Source organism: Sus scrofa, chromosome 6, assembly GCF_000003025.6.
Source record: "Sus scrofa isolate TJ Tabasco breed Duroc chromosome 6, Sscrofa11.1, whole genome shotgun sequence".
In the NCBI taxonomy this organism is placed as follows: Eukaryota; Metazoa; Chordata; class Mammalia; order Artiodactyla; family Suidae; genus Sus; species Sus scrofa.
The window spans coordinates 28,802,727-28,815,262 of record NC_010448.4 but is presented as its reverse complement, the minus strand read 5'-3'; the positions used below and the strand labels follow the sequence as shown (position 1 = coordinate 28,815,262).

Below are 12,536 nucleotides of genomic sequence, written 5' to 3'. Positions count from 1 at the left end.
CTGCCTCTGCAACCTACACCACAGTTCACCACAACACCGGATCCTTAACCTGCTAAGCAGGCCAGGGGTCGAACTTGCAACCTCATGGTTCCTAGTCTGATTCCCACTCCACCACGACAGGAATTCCCTAATGTTATTTTAATGAATTTGAATTTCGTTTTTCAAAGAGTCCAAACATGGGTTATGGTTATTGCCATGTGGGTGGGGGTGGTCAGACAGGTGTACGGGGGTTTGGGGGAGCCGAAACCCCCCACACTTGGGTTCATTACCCCGCAGGGACCTGTACATGCATGTATGCATCTCCAATGGAAATGCGTTCAGGACTGTCCGAAGTGCCAAGAGGTCACCTCAAGGGGGAGGCTTCCTCATTGAGACCCGCGCTGGAGGAAGAATAGCCTAACGCGAAGGTCTAGAGGTTGAATGGATAGGGGTCGCCAGAAAGGGCGAGACTGAGATCAGGTAGCAGCTGGATGGCCCAGCAAGGGCGCCAGGGCTCTGTCCTCTAGGAGGAGAACCCAGACTGGAGCCTAACCTGGGGCGATGTACGCCAGGGAAGTTTTAGGAGAGGCTGGGGTGCTTTTGGGGTGGAATTAGCTGCAAGGGCAGAGCCTGAAGGAAGGCCGACTCAGCCGGGCACACGTGCGCTCCAGGATTGGGTGGAGGGAACTTACCTCGCTGTTGCGCGGACCACAGAACAAATATTTGACATTCCAGGTTTATCTAGAGGAGGGCGGAGCCCGAAGAGCGACATGTCCTCCTCCCTCCGGTCCTGATTGGCTTAGCGCTTCGCGGGGGTGGGGTTAAGTGTGCAGGCGCCGGGTAGCAGTCTCGCGTAGGGCAGTAAAGCGCAGACACTCGCGTACATCCCAGGGGGAAGTGCTTGTTGCCCAAAGCCGCTGGAAGACCCGTCTACTTCCCTCTCCCTCTTGGCCGCCGTGTCCCAGCGCGAGTCATTACCCTCCCAGACGCCTCAGTCTCTTATCCGTCAAATGGGGACGCGATGCAGTGTGAATTAGTGGACAAAGCCTCGTAGGCGCCCCCTCTACGCTGGGCTCCTTCGCTCTCTCAGTGGTCCGAAGGTCTGGACGCAGCGCCCAGTTTCTCCGAAAGAGTGAGGTGTGGCTCTCGCCCCAGCTTCCGCTGGGGCTTGGCAACCCTCCCTATGTGTCTGCTTCTGCTGGGCTGGAGTCCCTCCTACCCGCTGGATTCATCTTCAGTTTCTGAGTCGCATAAATGGGAGAACCGGGGGAAGTCCGGAGCGGCCTGGAGACTCAACCATAAAGGAGCCTCAGCAAGCCTGACTGGGCGAAAGGGTGCTGGGAGCCCTCCACAGGAACTGTCCGGAGGAGAGAAGAGATGGAGGATCTGCAGCCCCTTTGCGCACAATGCGCTTTTGCCGCTGCCCCCCCCCCCCCGCCCCAGCACGCTCATATCTCCAGGCAACAGGCCTGTGGTCAAGGGGGAAGGCGGCAGGTCGCAGTCCTCACCTGGGGTAGGAGTGAGGCTTCTGGTCGGGAGCTTCTGGTTCAGTGCCGTCTGGGGTGCCGCTCTTGGGAGCTGGGGCCGAGGTGGTGGGAACGCGCTTCTTTCTTCCCCAGCACCGAGGCCTGCTCACCTCCAACCATGCTTTGGCACCGTGGGCCCTTCCTGAAGCCAGGCTAAGGCCCAGCCTTTGCACCTGTAGGGACAAGCCCTGACTACTGATCCCAAGGGTTCCTTGGTGCTCTCTGACACCCTTCCCTCCCCCTCAATCGACCTATGGTGATCCCCCTACAAGCCTTTGGGTGATGCCCGGTAATTTTCACCACTCCTTGTGACCATGGGTGACTTCTACTACCCGTCCAGACCAGCCGTCATGACTCCCTCAGCCTCTACGCTGCCTCCTGGTGATTTTCACTACTCCTAACGGACTGAAGAAGGTCCTTGGTTTTGCACTTCCCTTGGCGAAGGCCTCCTGGTGGAGGAGTGAGGAGGAAGCCTCGTGGGAGCGGAGTGTGGAGTCGCCCCGTTAGTCAGGCAGGTTCTGCTAAGGGGAGTGGGAGTCCGGGTTCTGAGAATTAGCCCAGGCCAGGCCTGTGAGCACGCGCGTCCAGGGCTAGGTTCTAGTGGCCCTCCCCCACGGTTCCGGGGGCCGCCCTCGGGTCACGTGGCCCGCAGGGCCGACAGGTATCTCGCCCAGAGAGGGCGGGGGCCGGTAGCCGCCCCGCCCCGCCGGGCGCTGCGGGCGGGTCTCAGCAGCGCCCACAGCGCCAGCCGGGCCGCAGGTGCCGCCCCCAACACACCGTGTCCCGCCCAAGCCGATCCGCGTCTGCCGTCTGTCGGTGCGTGCGTGAGCTTCGTCGGTCCGCGTGTGTCTGGCCGAGCGCCCCCTTCCTCTGCGGCCATGACTCCGCCGCCACCCCAGCCACCGCCCCCAGGCCCGAACCCCACAGCAGACTCCGCTGCCGACCCCCGACCCGGGCCTGGACCCCTAGTCGTACTGTTCGGGGCTACGGCCGGTGCGCTGGGGCCAGACCTGGGCTCTGATGAGACCGACTTAATCCTCCTAGTCTGGCAAGTGGTGGAGCCGCGGAGCCGCCAGGTAGGGTGGAAAGGGGACGGTGAGGTCTCCAGGGAGCTTCAGGATCCGAGGGACGCAGTTGCTAATAGGTTTTCCTCGCTCTCAGGTGGGGACATTACATAAATCACTGGTTCGCGCCGAGGCGGCCGCACTGAGCCCGCAGTGCCGCGAGGCGAGCGGCCTGAGCGCCGACAGCCTGGCGCGGGCCGAGCCGCTGGACAAGGTGCTGCAGCAGGTGAGCGGCGGGGCTGGGGTGAATGGAGGCACCGCCGGGCCGCAGGGACATTTCTCGGCGGGAGAGGCGGCAGGAGGCGAGGCCTGGCGCGCCACAACCAACTGGCCGGGGCGGTAGGACGGGTTCCTGTTGTTTGAAACTTTCAGCGACTCCCGCGTGTGCGTGTGTCCGCGTGTGCGGGCCATTCCTGGGGGCGGGGGTGGGGGGGGCGTCTTTACAGCGATCCACTCCTACTGAGGGGGTGGAGATGGAGGCTGTGAGACCCCTCCCAGAGTCCCCGGCCTGCTGGGGAGCTAAACTGAGGCGCCTCTGGGAACCTGCCTGGCCGGGTCTCCCAGCCCAGCGGCCGGAAGCTGAAAGGGCCGAGGGGCCCAGACTTGGCCATAGGTCACGGTCCCTGCCGCTTGCGTCCTTGTGACCCACCCACCCGCCTGGGAGACGCTGGAGCGGGGGTGTAGGGCGGTGTCTGCCTCAGAGGCAGACGCCGCTAGGTGTAAGCTGCTCGTCCAGGCCTGTCCCGGCCGGCTGGCCAGGCGTGGGCGCTGTCCGGACCCCGCCTGGAGGTTACCTGCGTCTTGAGTGCAAAGGCCTGGGGTGCCTCCCGGCTCTGGCTTAAATGGGAGGCGGCTCCCATTGCTGTTTTTTTTATCTTCACTACTGAGCTCACCCTGTGCCTGACTCTTGAGTGAGTGAAAGTGCTTTACACAAATTCTTTAATCTTCCAACAACTTTGGTGGTTCCTGAAGAGGAAACAGGATTAAGATGTTGAACCTGAGTTGGCTCCAGAAGGACTCCCAAGCTAGACCCCACTTAGTGCTCGGTCGCCTTGCTCTGTTGAGCCTTAGCTTGTAAAGTTGGGGCTGGGGGAGGTTCTTGGGCCTGTGGTTAGTGCTTATACTTGTTCTCCAGCAGGGATAGAGGATGGGGGAGGGGCTGGGCAGCTTCCCGCCCCCTTTGTGAGCAAACAGCTCAGTGCAGAACGGTCGATAGGGTCTGGGTCAAAGCTCATGCTACCCCTAGAGTCCAGGTGTCTAGCTCTGTCCTTGAGTTTCTCTGCCCCTCGACTGGTCAAACCTAGGGGCGGGGCTGCCGTTGACCATGAGCAGGCTGTGCCTGGGGTAGGACTGGGCCACCCCCACCTGTCTGAGGGTGGTGCCTGGTCAGGGACAGGTTTAACCTGCTTTACCCCTCCCCTTCCCACCTGCTTGTCCCACTCCACCAGGTGTTTACTCTGGCCCCACTCCAGACTCCTGGAGTGTATGTGATGGGGGCTCAGGTGATATGTGACTGCCCCCATTTGGCCTGGAGAAGGTGACAGTGGACTGGGGGAGAAGGAGGACACAGAGCCAGCCCAACAGGCGTGGCCATCTCCTCCCCAGGCAGGGTAGGGCTGAACATCTGGCTGAACCAGCTTTGCAAGCCTGCGCCCTCCCTCCCCGTGCCCGCCTAGCTGTGAGTCTGTCTCGCTCTCTTCCTTATTCCCAGTTCTCACAGCTGGTGAGCGGGGATGTGGCTCTGCTGGGCGGGGGCCCCTACATGCTCTGCACTGATGGACAGCAGCTGCTACGACAAGTCCTGCACCCTGAGGCCTCCAGGAAGGTATGCCAACAAGGAGGGCACAACAAGGAGTAGGGTTCCCAGGATCCCCACTGTCACAGATGTGGGCAGGGCCTCTCAGTTCCCCCCTTTCATCCCCATTCCCATGTGCCCCCAGAACCTGGTGCTCCCCGACACCTTCTTCTCCTTCTACGACCTCCGCAGAGAGTTCCACATGCAGCACCCGAGCACCCGCCCTGCGAGGGACCTCACCGTGGCCACCATGGCACAGGGTATTTGTGATTCAGCAGGGTTAGGGTAGAGGGTGGCTGCAGGCTGAATGTGTCTGAATATGTGCGTGCTGGTGGGTTCTGTGGACACATGCACATCTACAATACCAGCTGAGCCCCTCAGTGCAAGTCTCTTTGTGCTGGGGCGCGTTTGGAATGTGAGCATATATCTACTTATGTCTGGGCTGGGGACCCATAGGGCATATATGATCTGGGCCAAGGCAAGTATGCTTGCTGGAAGTCTGCATGTTTCTCTGTAGGGGACTTGAACCTCGGTGGGACATGCTGGTTGCCCTCTCATGCTGGGATTTCCTCATTGTTATTTCTCTGCTCATAGACTTGGGGCTGGAGACAGATGCCACAGAGGACGATTTTGGGGTGTGGGAGGTGAAGACAATGGTAGCTGTCATCCTCCATCTCCTTGAAGGGCCCAGTGGTAAGGTTCCCTTCACCACCTTTCACTTCTCAGGGCTGGGTGAATGCCTGCCTATTACTGCCTCAAAGTTCCCCTCCCCTTTTGTTAGCTTCCCTGAGAGACCACAAGGTGAAAGCCCCTTTGTCACCTCCTCATCCCCATCAACTGTCCTCTTTTTGCAGAGCTTGGTGGGGAGACCCCCCTCCACCAGACCCTACTGACCCCCATGCCATCTCCTCTCAGGTCAATTGTTTTTGAAGCCCGAAGTGGTAAAGCAGAAATATGAGACAGGGCCTTGGTGAGTGTGGGGGCAGGGTGTGGGGGGGTGACAAGAGCTGGACAGCTCTGACTGTGCCCTGCGTCCACAGTAACAAGGCCGATGTGGTGGACAGTGAGACTGTGGTTCGAGCCCGTGGGCTGCCCTGGCAGTCATCAGACCAGGATGTGGCCAGATTCTTCAAAGGACTCAATATTGCCAGGTGGGTACCACAGGATGGGTGGGCCCAGGAGGGCAGACCTACCCAGGAGGCACTAACACAGCACTGGCTCCGCAGGGGTGGTGTAGCCCTGTGCCTCAACGCTCAGGGCCGCAGAAACGGTGAGGCTCTCATCCGCTTTGTGGACAGCGAGCAGCGGGACCTAGCGCTGCAGAGACACAAGCACCACATGGGTGTCCGCTATATCGAGGTGGGGCTCTGGGCTTGGGAGCGGAGCAGGGCAGAGTCAAGGCCAGGCAGGAATGAAATCCACGGGCTGTTTGACAGGTATATAAAGCAACAGGAGAGGAGTTTGTAAAGATTGCAGGGGGTGAGTATGCTCCCAAGAGCGCCTGGCTCCCCCAGATCTTGATCCATGTCCTGCTTCCCCAGTGCCCCTCGCCCTTCTGCTCCCCCATGTACCAGGTGTGGGTGGGTATTTGGAAGGGCACAAATGAAGTCAGTAGGTGACTCCCACTCCCACCCCACCAAGGCACATCACTAGAGGTGGCTCGTTTCCTGTCACGGGAAGACCAAGTGATCCTGCGGCTGCGGGGACTGCCCTTCTCGGCTGGGCCAGCAGACGTGCTAGGCTTCCTAGGGCCAGAGTGCCCAGTGACTGGGGGTGCCGATGGGCTGCTTTTTGTGCGCCACCCTGACGGCCGACCCACTGGTGATGCCTTTGCACTCTTTGCCTGTGAGGAGCTGGCACAGGCTGCACTACGCAGGCATAAAGGCATGCTGGGTAAGCGATACATTGAACTCTTCCGGAGCACTGCAGCCGAGGTGCAGCAGGTGAGCCACCCAGGGCTCCCTTTACCCCGTGTGCTTCTCCAGGGTGCCCCTTGTTGCCCCTCCTTGGCCCTGCCCTCCTTGGCCTAACGGGCCTGTTGCTGCCTTCCTTACTAGGTCCTGAACCGCTACGCCTCCAGCCCACTCCTTCCCACACTGACTGCTCCACTGCTGCCCATCCCCTTCCCGCTGGCAGCTGGGACTGGGAGAGACTGTGTACGCCTTCGAGGCCTGCCCTACACAGCCACCATTGAAGACATCCTGAGTTTTCTGGGGGAGGCAGCGGCTGACATTCGGCCCCACGGTGTGCACATGGTACTCAACCAGCAGGTAAAGCTACTGTCAGGGGTGGGGAGGGCACGTGTGGTTGGGAGTGAGGCATCCTTGCACAGGACGGACTGCTTATAAGATGGCGTGCACAGGGCCGGCCTTCGGGTGATGCCTTCATCCAGATGATATCAGCAGAGCGGGCCCTTGCTGCTGCTCAGCGTTGCCATAAGAAAGCAATGAAGGAACGCTATGTGGAGGTGGTGCCCTGCTCCACGGAGGAGATGAGCCGTGTTCTGATGGGGGGCACGTTGGGCCGCAGTGGCATGTCGCCTCCACCCTGCAAGCTGCCCTGTGAGCATCCCAGGGGCTGGGGGAGGAGGAGGCACGTGGGGGCTGGGCAGTTATAACCCTCACTTTCTACACTGGGGACTCCTTTCTGGCTGCCTCACCCAGGGCAGTGCTGGGCTCCCTGCAGATGTGCTCTCTACTTCTGCCTCTAGGCCTCTCACCGCCTGCCTACGCCACCTTCCAGGCCACCCCAACACTCATTCCCACTGAGACAGCAGCTCTGTATCCCTCTTCAGCGCTGCTCTCGGCTGCCAGGGTGCCCGCCACCCCCACCCCAGTTGCCTACTACCCAGGGCCAGCCACTCAACTCTACATGAACTACACAGCTTACTACCCCAGGTACCCTGCTGCTGCTAAGAGAACTTCCTAGTCTTACTTCTTTGTCCTAGTTTGGGGGAGGGTTGCGATCCCCTTCCTGGGCCAGATAACTCAAGGTCTGCTGGAACTTTGACCTGACTCTGAGACAACAAGGGAGTGACAGGTGTGGGCTACCTGATGCCACCTACAAATGAGAACAGAGAGGACTCTGTAGAGGCAGAGCTTTTAGGGAGGAGACAATGAACCAAGTACAAGGCAGGGGCCAGGGAATGGGCAGGGAGGTCTTGGTCTAGGGCCCTCGGTGGTACTGCACTACTGAACCTCTGCCTCTCCCACCCTAGCCCCCCAGTCTCCCCAACCACTGTGGGCTACCTCACCACACCCCCTGCTGCCCTGGCCTCTGCTCCCACTTCAGTGTTGTCCCAGCCAGGAGCCCTGGTCCGTATGCAGGGTGTCCCATATACAGCTGGCATGAAGGATCTGCTCAGTGTCTTCCAGGCCTACCAGGTGAGGTGTGGCAGGGGAGGGGGTGGCTTGGGAGCCTGGCTCAGCCTGGAGCAGCTCCCTGACCTAAATTTCTTGTCACTTCTACAGCTAGCTCCCGATGACTACACCAGTCTGATGCCTGTTGGTGACCCATCTCGCACTATGCTACAGGCTCCCAAAGAATGGGTGTGTTTATAGGTGAGGGAGCCAGGAGGTAAGAGCTGGCTGATGTCCTCAGCTAACAGGTCTCTCCTGCATCCAGAGAACCAGAACCCTCAACCCAGTGGCTTCTCTCTGGCTTGTCAAAATTCTCAGAAGGCACCCAGAGGAGTTCAAGCCTCGGCTCCATCCCCCACCTACTGCTCTGCCTGTTCACCCCAAAGATGATGGCTGGACCCTGCATGCAGGGCTGGGGGTGAAATGGCATTACCCTGCCCCCAGTGGTCTGATCTGGGCCTCTTAAGTAGCACTCGAAGAGCCTTTGGTCTATTCTGGCCATGGCCCATACCTACAGATTTTGTAGGGCTAAGATCCACAGCAGGCTTGCTTTTAAAAACGTGAGCACTGGTGCCTTCAACATATGATTCCAGGGAGCTTCTAAGTAAAGATCCCAACGTTCTACCTTCCCCTTCTGGTGGGGGTCAGGGAGGCAGAGAGTGCTGGCCTCAGCCCCCAGGATACTTGGACCTCAGTGGCCACACTGTGTCAGGGGTGGTCCCACCTAAGGATGTTTGCACAGGAATATCAGATGGGAAAATCACAGCCTGTTTGGATGGACTGTACTGCCGTATCCTCAGAGGACACTAGGGGGCAAGAGGCCCTCACAGAAAAACTCAGGCTTGACTTTTAAAAGGGACTTTCTGCCCACTTTTCATGCACACCTTGGGCAGGCCAGTCGTCCTGAACTCAGCAGACACCTTGGAATGTCCTTTGCGCCCATTCAAGGGTGCAGAACTGAAGCTTCAGAAGGAATTTGGAACTCTACCCTCTTCTCCGTAAAATAAACAAAGGTTCCTAACCAAGTGGACTTTTTAAAAGCCAAAGTGCCCTTCACTTTGGCTCAGACTGAGGGGCACCAGCCCCAAACAGGAAAACTCAGGCAGATTTCAAGGAGACTGTTGACCTATCACCATTTATTATTTCAGCACTGTAACTGAGGAGCCTGAATTGCTGGCTCTTCTTCCCTTTGCATTTGTGTAAGGAGCACTGTACTCCTATAAAAGGTTTTAAGATACAAAATGTACAAGAAAACAACAATCTCAAGTGCCGTAAACATAACTGAGAACCAGTTCCTTAACTGACCCGTTTTATAAAATACAAGGTTTCAACTTGAGCCCATCTGAGCCTTACAGATGACCATCTCTTCTGAGATTCAAAAAACAGGGCTTCACAGCCAGGCCAAGTGAAGCTCTGGTGATAGTGGCCAGCCCTGGGCAGGGATGGGTTGCACCCTGGGCATCAGCACCATGCGCAAACCCAAAGATATCTGTTCCTTTAAAAGCTGCTTCCAGCCATGTTTCTCTTGCATTGCCATTAAGCAAAAGGCTTCTCATCCCATTTCTCAACCCAAGATCTAGCATGGGTTGGAGGGGGAAGGGGTAGGTGCTAGCACATGCCCAGTTGCTCAGTGCTGCTACTAGAAATCAATTTGCAGAGTCCAATGGATGTGTGCTTTAACACCACAATGCTGCACAAAAATTAAAATCTCTTATCTACAAAGCCAAAAAATACTGACTCTTACACCAAAGCTTTTTTAAAGCTGATACAAAACTGCTTACATAGTATACAAAGCTCTATTTTAAAATTTAACTTTTATTTTAAATAGGAAAGCATTTCTAGTGCTACAGGCATCAAGGTATTTAAAAGGCATCAAAATTTGGTGCATAGCAACTCTGGATCACAGAGGCTTTTATTCTTGAGGGCAGCAGAGCAACCCCCAAAGGGTCTTGCAAGGGGAGCTCTTGCAAGAACCCCATGTGAGGCAGCTACACCAGGGGCAAGAGGGTGGAGGTGAAGTCTGGCCAACTCTCTGGAACTTCATCTCAGGGGCTAGTCCCCCACAACCCCTCCAAAGGAAGCTCTGGGCTCCCAACCACAGGCCCCAAAGCAAATCTCACTATTCACACTCCATGACACAAAACTCACTTCCAAAGAAAATATGAAAACACCAGGCTCCAAGAGGGACTAGAGTGATCTGGATAGGCAATTTTTCCTAACTAGTTTTAGGGGAGAATCTAAAACATCCTGTTTATATTTTTTTAAAGACCATACTTCCTCTTCCTGGGTCAACAGCTGCTAACTGGCTAATCAGAGGTGGTGGGCAATGAGCTGACGCCCTCCACTGGCCTCAGCAGAGTACTGGCATCTAGGACCCACAATCCCCTGCAATAAGAGCATCAAGACTTTGACCAGCTCAGCACACTGTCTCATATAGGCACTCAAAAAATTTGCTTCCTGAATAAAAGTAGAACATTTTATGTGAAAACATACTGCAAACTTCAGGGGCTCTGAAACAGGCCCAAAGCCTTGGAACGAGAAGCTAATTCTATTAAGGGGAGGTCTGAGGGCAGGGTTTGAAAAGAGCACCCAAATCGGGCAGCTCCTTTGGTAGACAGCAGGCTGGAGATTCTTGCTGGCCCCTCCTTGGGCACCAGTCTCACCAGCAGCAGCACCAGGGCATCTTTGGTATGGAGGGTCAGGTTTATGATGCTATATAATTTCTAAATCTGCCTCAAGGCCTTTTGGAAAAAGGCTGTTTTTTAGGCCATGCAGATGGGACAGGGTAGGCCAGAACCATTTTAGGCTGTAAACGGAAGGAAAAGTCTTCTATGCCGGTGTGAATCTTAAAAGCTTCCTATCTGGAGTCCTGCATATTCTCTGCTCCTGTATTGAAGCATAGCTCATTTGTGCTTAGCTTCTGACACAGCCTGGCCTCTAGAGATAAGCTAGAACCAGCAAAACTGCCTAAACCATCATAAGATTGTGGCAGCCAAATGCTGATGCTCCCACTTGGGAAAGGTCTGGGAGCAAAGGACACAAAATGGAACAGTACTCCACAGCCTACCTGTTTGTAGGATGGCAGGAAATTAAAGCTACCAAGCTAAAAAAAAAACCCACCTTTCCAAGTTGCCTTACGCATAGTTAGTTATCTTACCCAAGGCCCTGAGGGAAAAAGCAATTTCAACATGGAGACAGTATGGAGAGATTGCAGGAAGATTACCTAGAAAGTTACAAAAAGGCTATGCTCTGGAATGTTTCTATTCCAATACCTATGATTGGAATGGTCTCTTCTCATTTTATCTAACAGTTTACTTTTATAAAGAGGTATGAGCTACATTTGGCTTTACTTCCTATGAATCTATGAAAGGCTTCAGGATACATGCTGAGTTTCTGAGGCATAGGTGTGGGCTTGGGAGAATTTTTTTCTTTCATGTTTGCCTCCGGAAGGTTTTATCAAAAGTTTCTACTTTAAAAATATCATCAAAGCTAAAGAGTCCTTCAAATGACCATTACGCAGTACAAATCACCAATCCTAGCTAAGCAACCAGGTCATCTGCAAAAGCAGCACCTCTGAAATGGAGAGCCTGCTGCATTCACACTCAAAGCACCCATCATATAAAAGTATCCTATTTAAATATAAAAAGCAAAGCTCATTTCCCCAAAGCTCTAACAGCCTGTGCTGCTCCTGCTCTTTTACAAAATCTACCCAAGGCCTGAGTTGGAGGAATGCTGCTTTCCCCACATACGGTGATCCCAACTCCTGGCTCCATCGTGAAGGTCACAGAGTTGGAAACCCAAGGTCCAAGGAGAGAAACATGCTGAGAAGCACACGGTGGTAGACATGAGGCTGCAAGGAGCATTGTCAGAGCCCATCGGATCTTCCTAAATCCAGGGAATCAGGACCTGGGAGGGGAGCCTGCCTGCTCGCCCCTGTTCCTTGGGAAACTGAAATCTGGGACATGTCTCTCCCAATTATCTCGTTCACTGAAAAATAAGAAAGAGGAAAGTGATTAGTAACCTCTGTGTGACTGACCATATGATGCTCAATTCCAAGCCCTACTTCAAAGACATTTTCCACCTTTCAGTGGCTTTCTATAAAGGTAAGGGCAGGATTTGAGGCCTACTCTTCAACTGAATGGAAACATCATTCCAGAAGTTGTTCCAGAATGCCCTTTCTTTCCCTTTCAGTTCAATTTTGATTGGGAAGGGGAATGGCTGACAAAAAGGGAAACGTTCTTTTTTTTCTTATCTTTATGGCCGCACCTGCAGCATATGCAAGTTCCCAGGCCAGGGATTGAATCGGAGCTACAGCTACCGGCCTGCACCACAGACACAGCAAAGTCAGATCTGAGTCACATCTTTGACCTACATCGCAGTTTGCAGCATGCTGGATACTTAACCCACTGAGCAAGGCCAGGGATTGATCTCATATTCTCATGGATACTATGTTGGGTTCTTAACCTAGGGAGCCACAATGGGAACTCCAAAACATTCTTCCCTCACTCTAAAGGGAAGAGCAGGATAGGGTTTTTGGGGTTTTTTTCCTGTCTTTTTAGAGCCATTCCCGCAACATATGGAGGTTTCCAGGCTAGGGGTCCAATCTGAGTTGTAGCCGCTGGCCTATGCCACAGTCACAGCAATGCCAGATCCGAGCCATGTCTGTGACTGACACCACAGCTCATGACAATGCCAGATCCTTAACCCAGTGAGCAAGGCCAGGGATTGAACCTGCGTCCTCATGAATAGGATATTTTCGAAATGTGTTCACCTTTAATCTAATTTTTCCTTAATGTGTGTCATCCCTTTAGGA

General features: G+C 55.1%; 2 protein-coding genes across 9 annotated transcripts in view; one reads left to right on the top strand and one right to left on the bottom strand.

Annotated features, from left to right (window-relative positions):
* Positions 785–10,838, top strand: ESRP2 (epithelial splicing regulatory protein 2). 4 transcript variants are annotated; one of them, XM_021094132.1, is made up of 16 exons: positions 1,271–1,492; positions 1,846–2,581; positions 2,667–2,795; positions 4,281–4,394; positions 4,510–4,624; positions 4,959–5,057; positions 5,280–5,334; positions 5,405–5,515; positions 5,591–5,723; positions 5,801–5,843; positions 6,006–6,307; positions 6,422–6,634; positions 6,727–6,925; positions 7,075–7,261; positions 7,582–7,747; positions 7,835–10,838. In XM_021094132.1, exons 2-16 carry the CDS (start codon positions 2,384–2,386, stop codon positions 7,922–7,924), a joined length of 2,154 nt encoding a protein of 717 aa, XP_020949791.1. In that variant the 5' UTR covers positions 1,271–1,492; positions 1,846–2,383; the 3' UTR covers positions 7,925–10,838. The 4 variants fall into 4 exon arrangements, with proteins under 4 accessions (XP_020949790.1, XP_020949793.1, XP_020949791.1 ...); XM_021094134.1 differs by having other exon boundaries at positions 840–2,581; positions 4,557–4,624; positions 7,835–9,059; XM_021094131.1 differs by having other exon boundaries at positions 785–2,581; positions 5,405–5,723; positions 7,835–9,059.
* NFATC3 (nuclear factor of activated T-cells 3) overlaps positions 8,831–12,536 on the bottom strand; it is a 139,975-nt gene continuing 136,269 nt past the window's right edge. For 3 of the 5 annotated variants that reach the window (XM_021094123.1, XM_021094126.1, XM_021094128.1), the window contains one exon: positions 8,840–11,710. Coding sequence is in view for 3 of the 5 variants with exons in the window: in XM_021094126.1 (XP_020949785.1) it covers positions 11,589–11,710 (122 nt within the window). In the remaining 2 variants the exon portion in view is untranslated. Of the gene's footprint in view, positions 11,711–12,536 lie in introns of all 5 variants that reach the window. The other 2 variants (XM_021094122.1, XM_021094125.1) reach the window with 2 other exon arrangements.

Excerpts from the sequence above, each read along its gene's own strand:
- ESRP2 (XM_021094131.1), top strand. The coding sequence starts at position 2,384 with ATGACTCCGCCGCCACCCCAGCCACCGCCCCCAGGCCCGAACCCCACA. Across the intron at positions 6,926-7,074 it reads TCCACCCTGCAAGCTGCCCT|GCCTCTCACCGCCTGCCTAC; the intron begins GTGAGCATCCCA and ends TTCTGCCTCTAG. Across the intron at positions 7,748-7,834 it reads GTGTCTTCCAGGCCTACCAG|CTAGCTCCCGATGACTACAC; the intron begins GTGAGGTGTGGC and ends TCACTTCTACAG.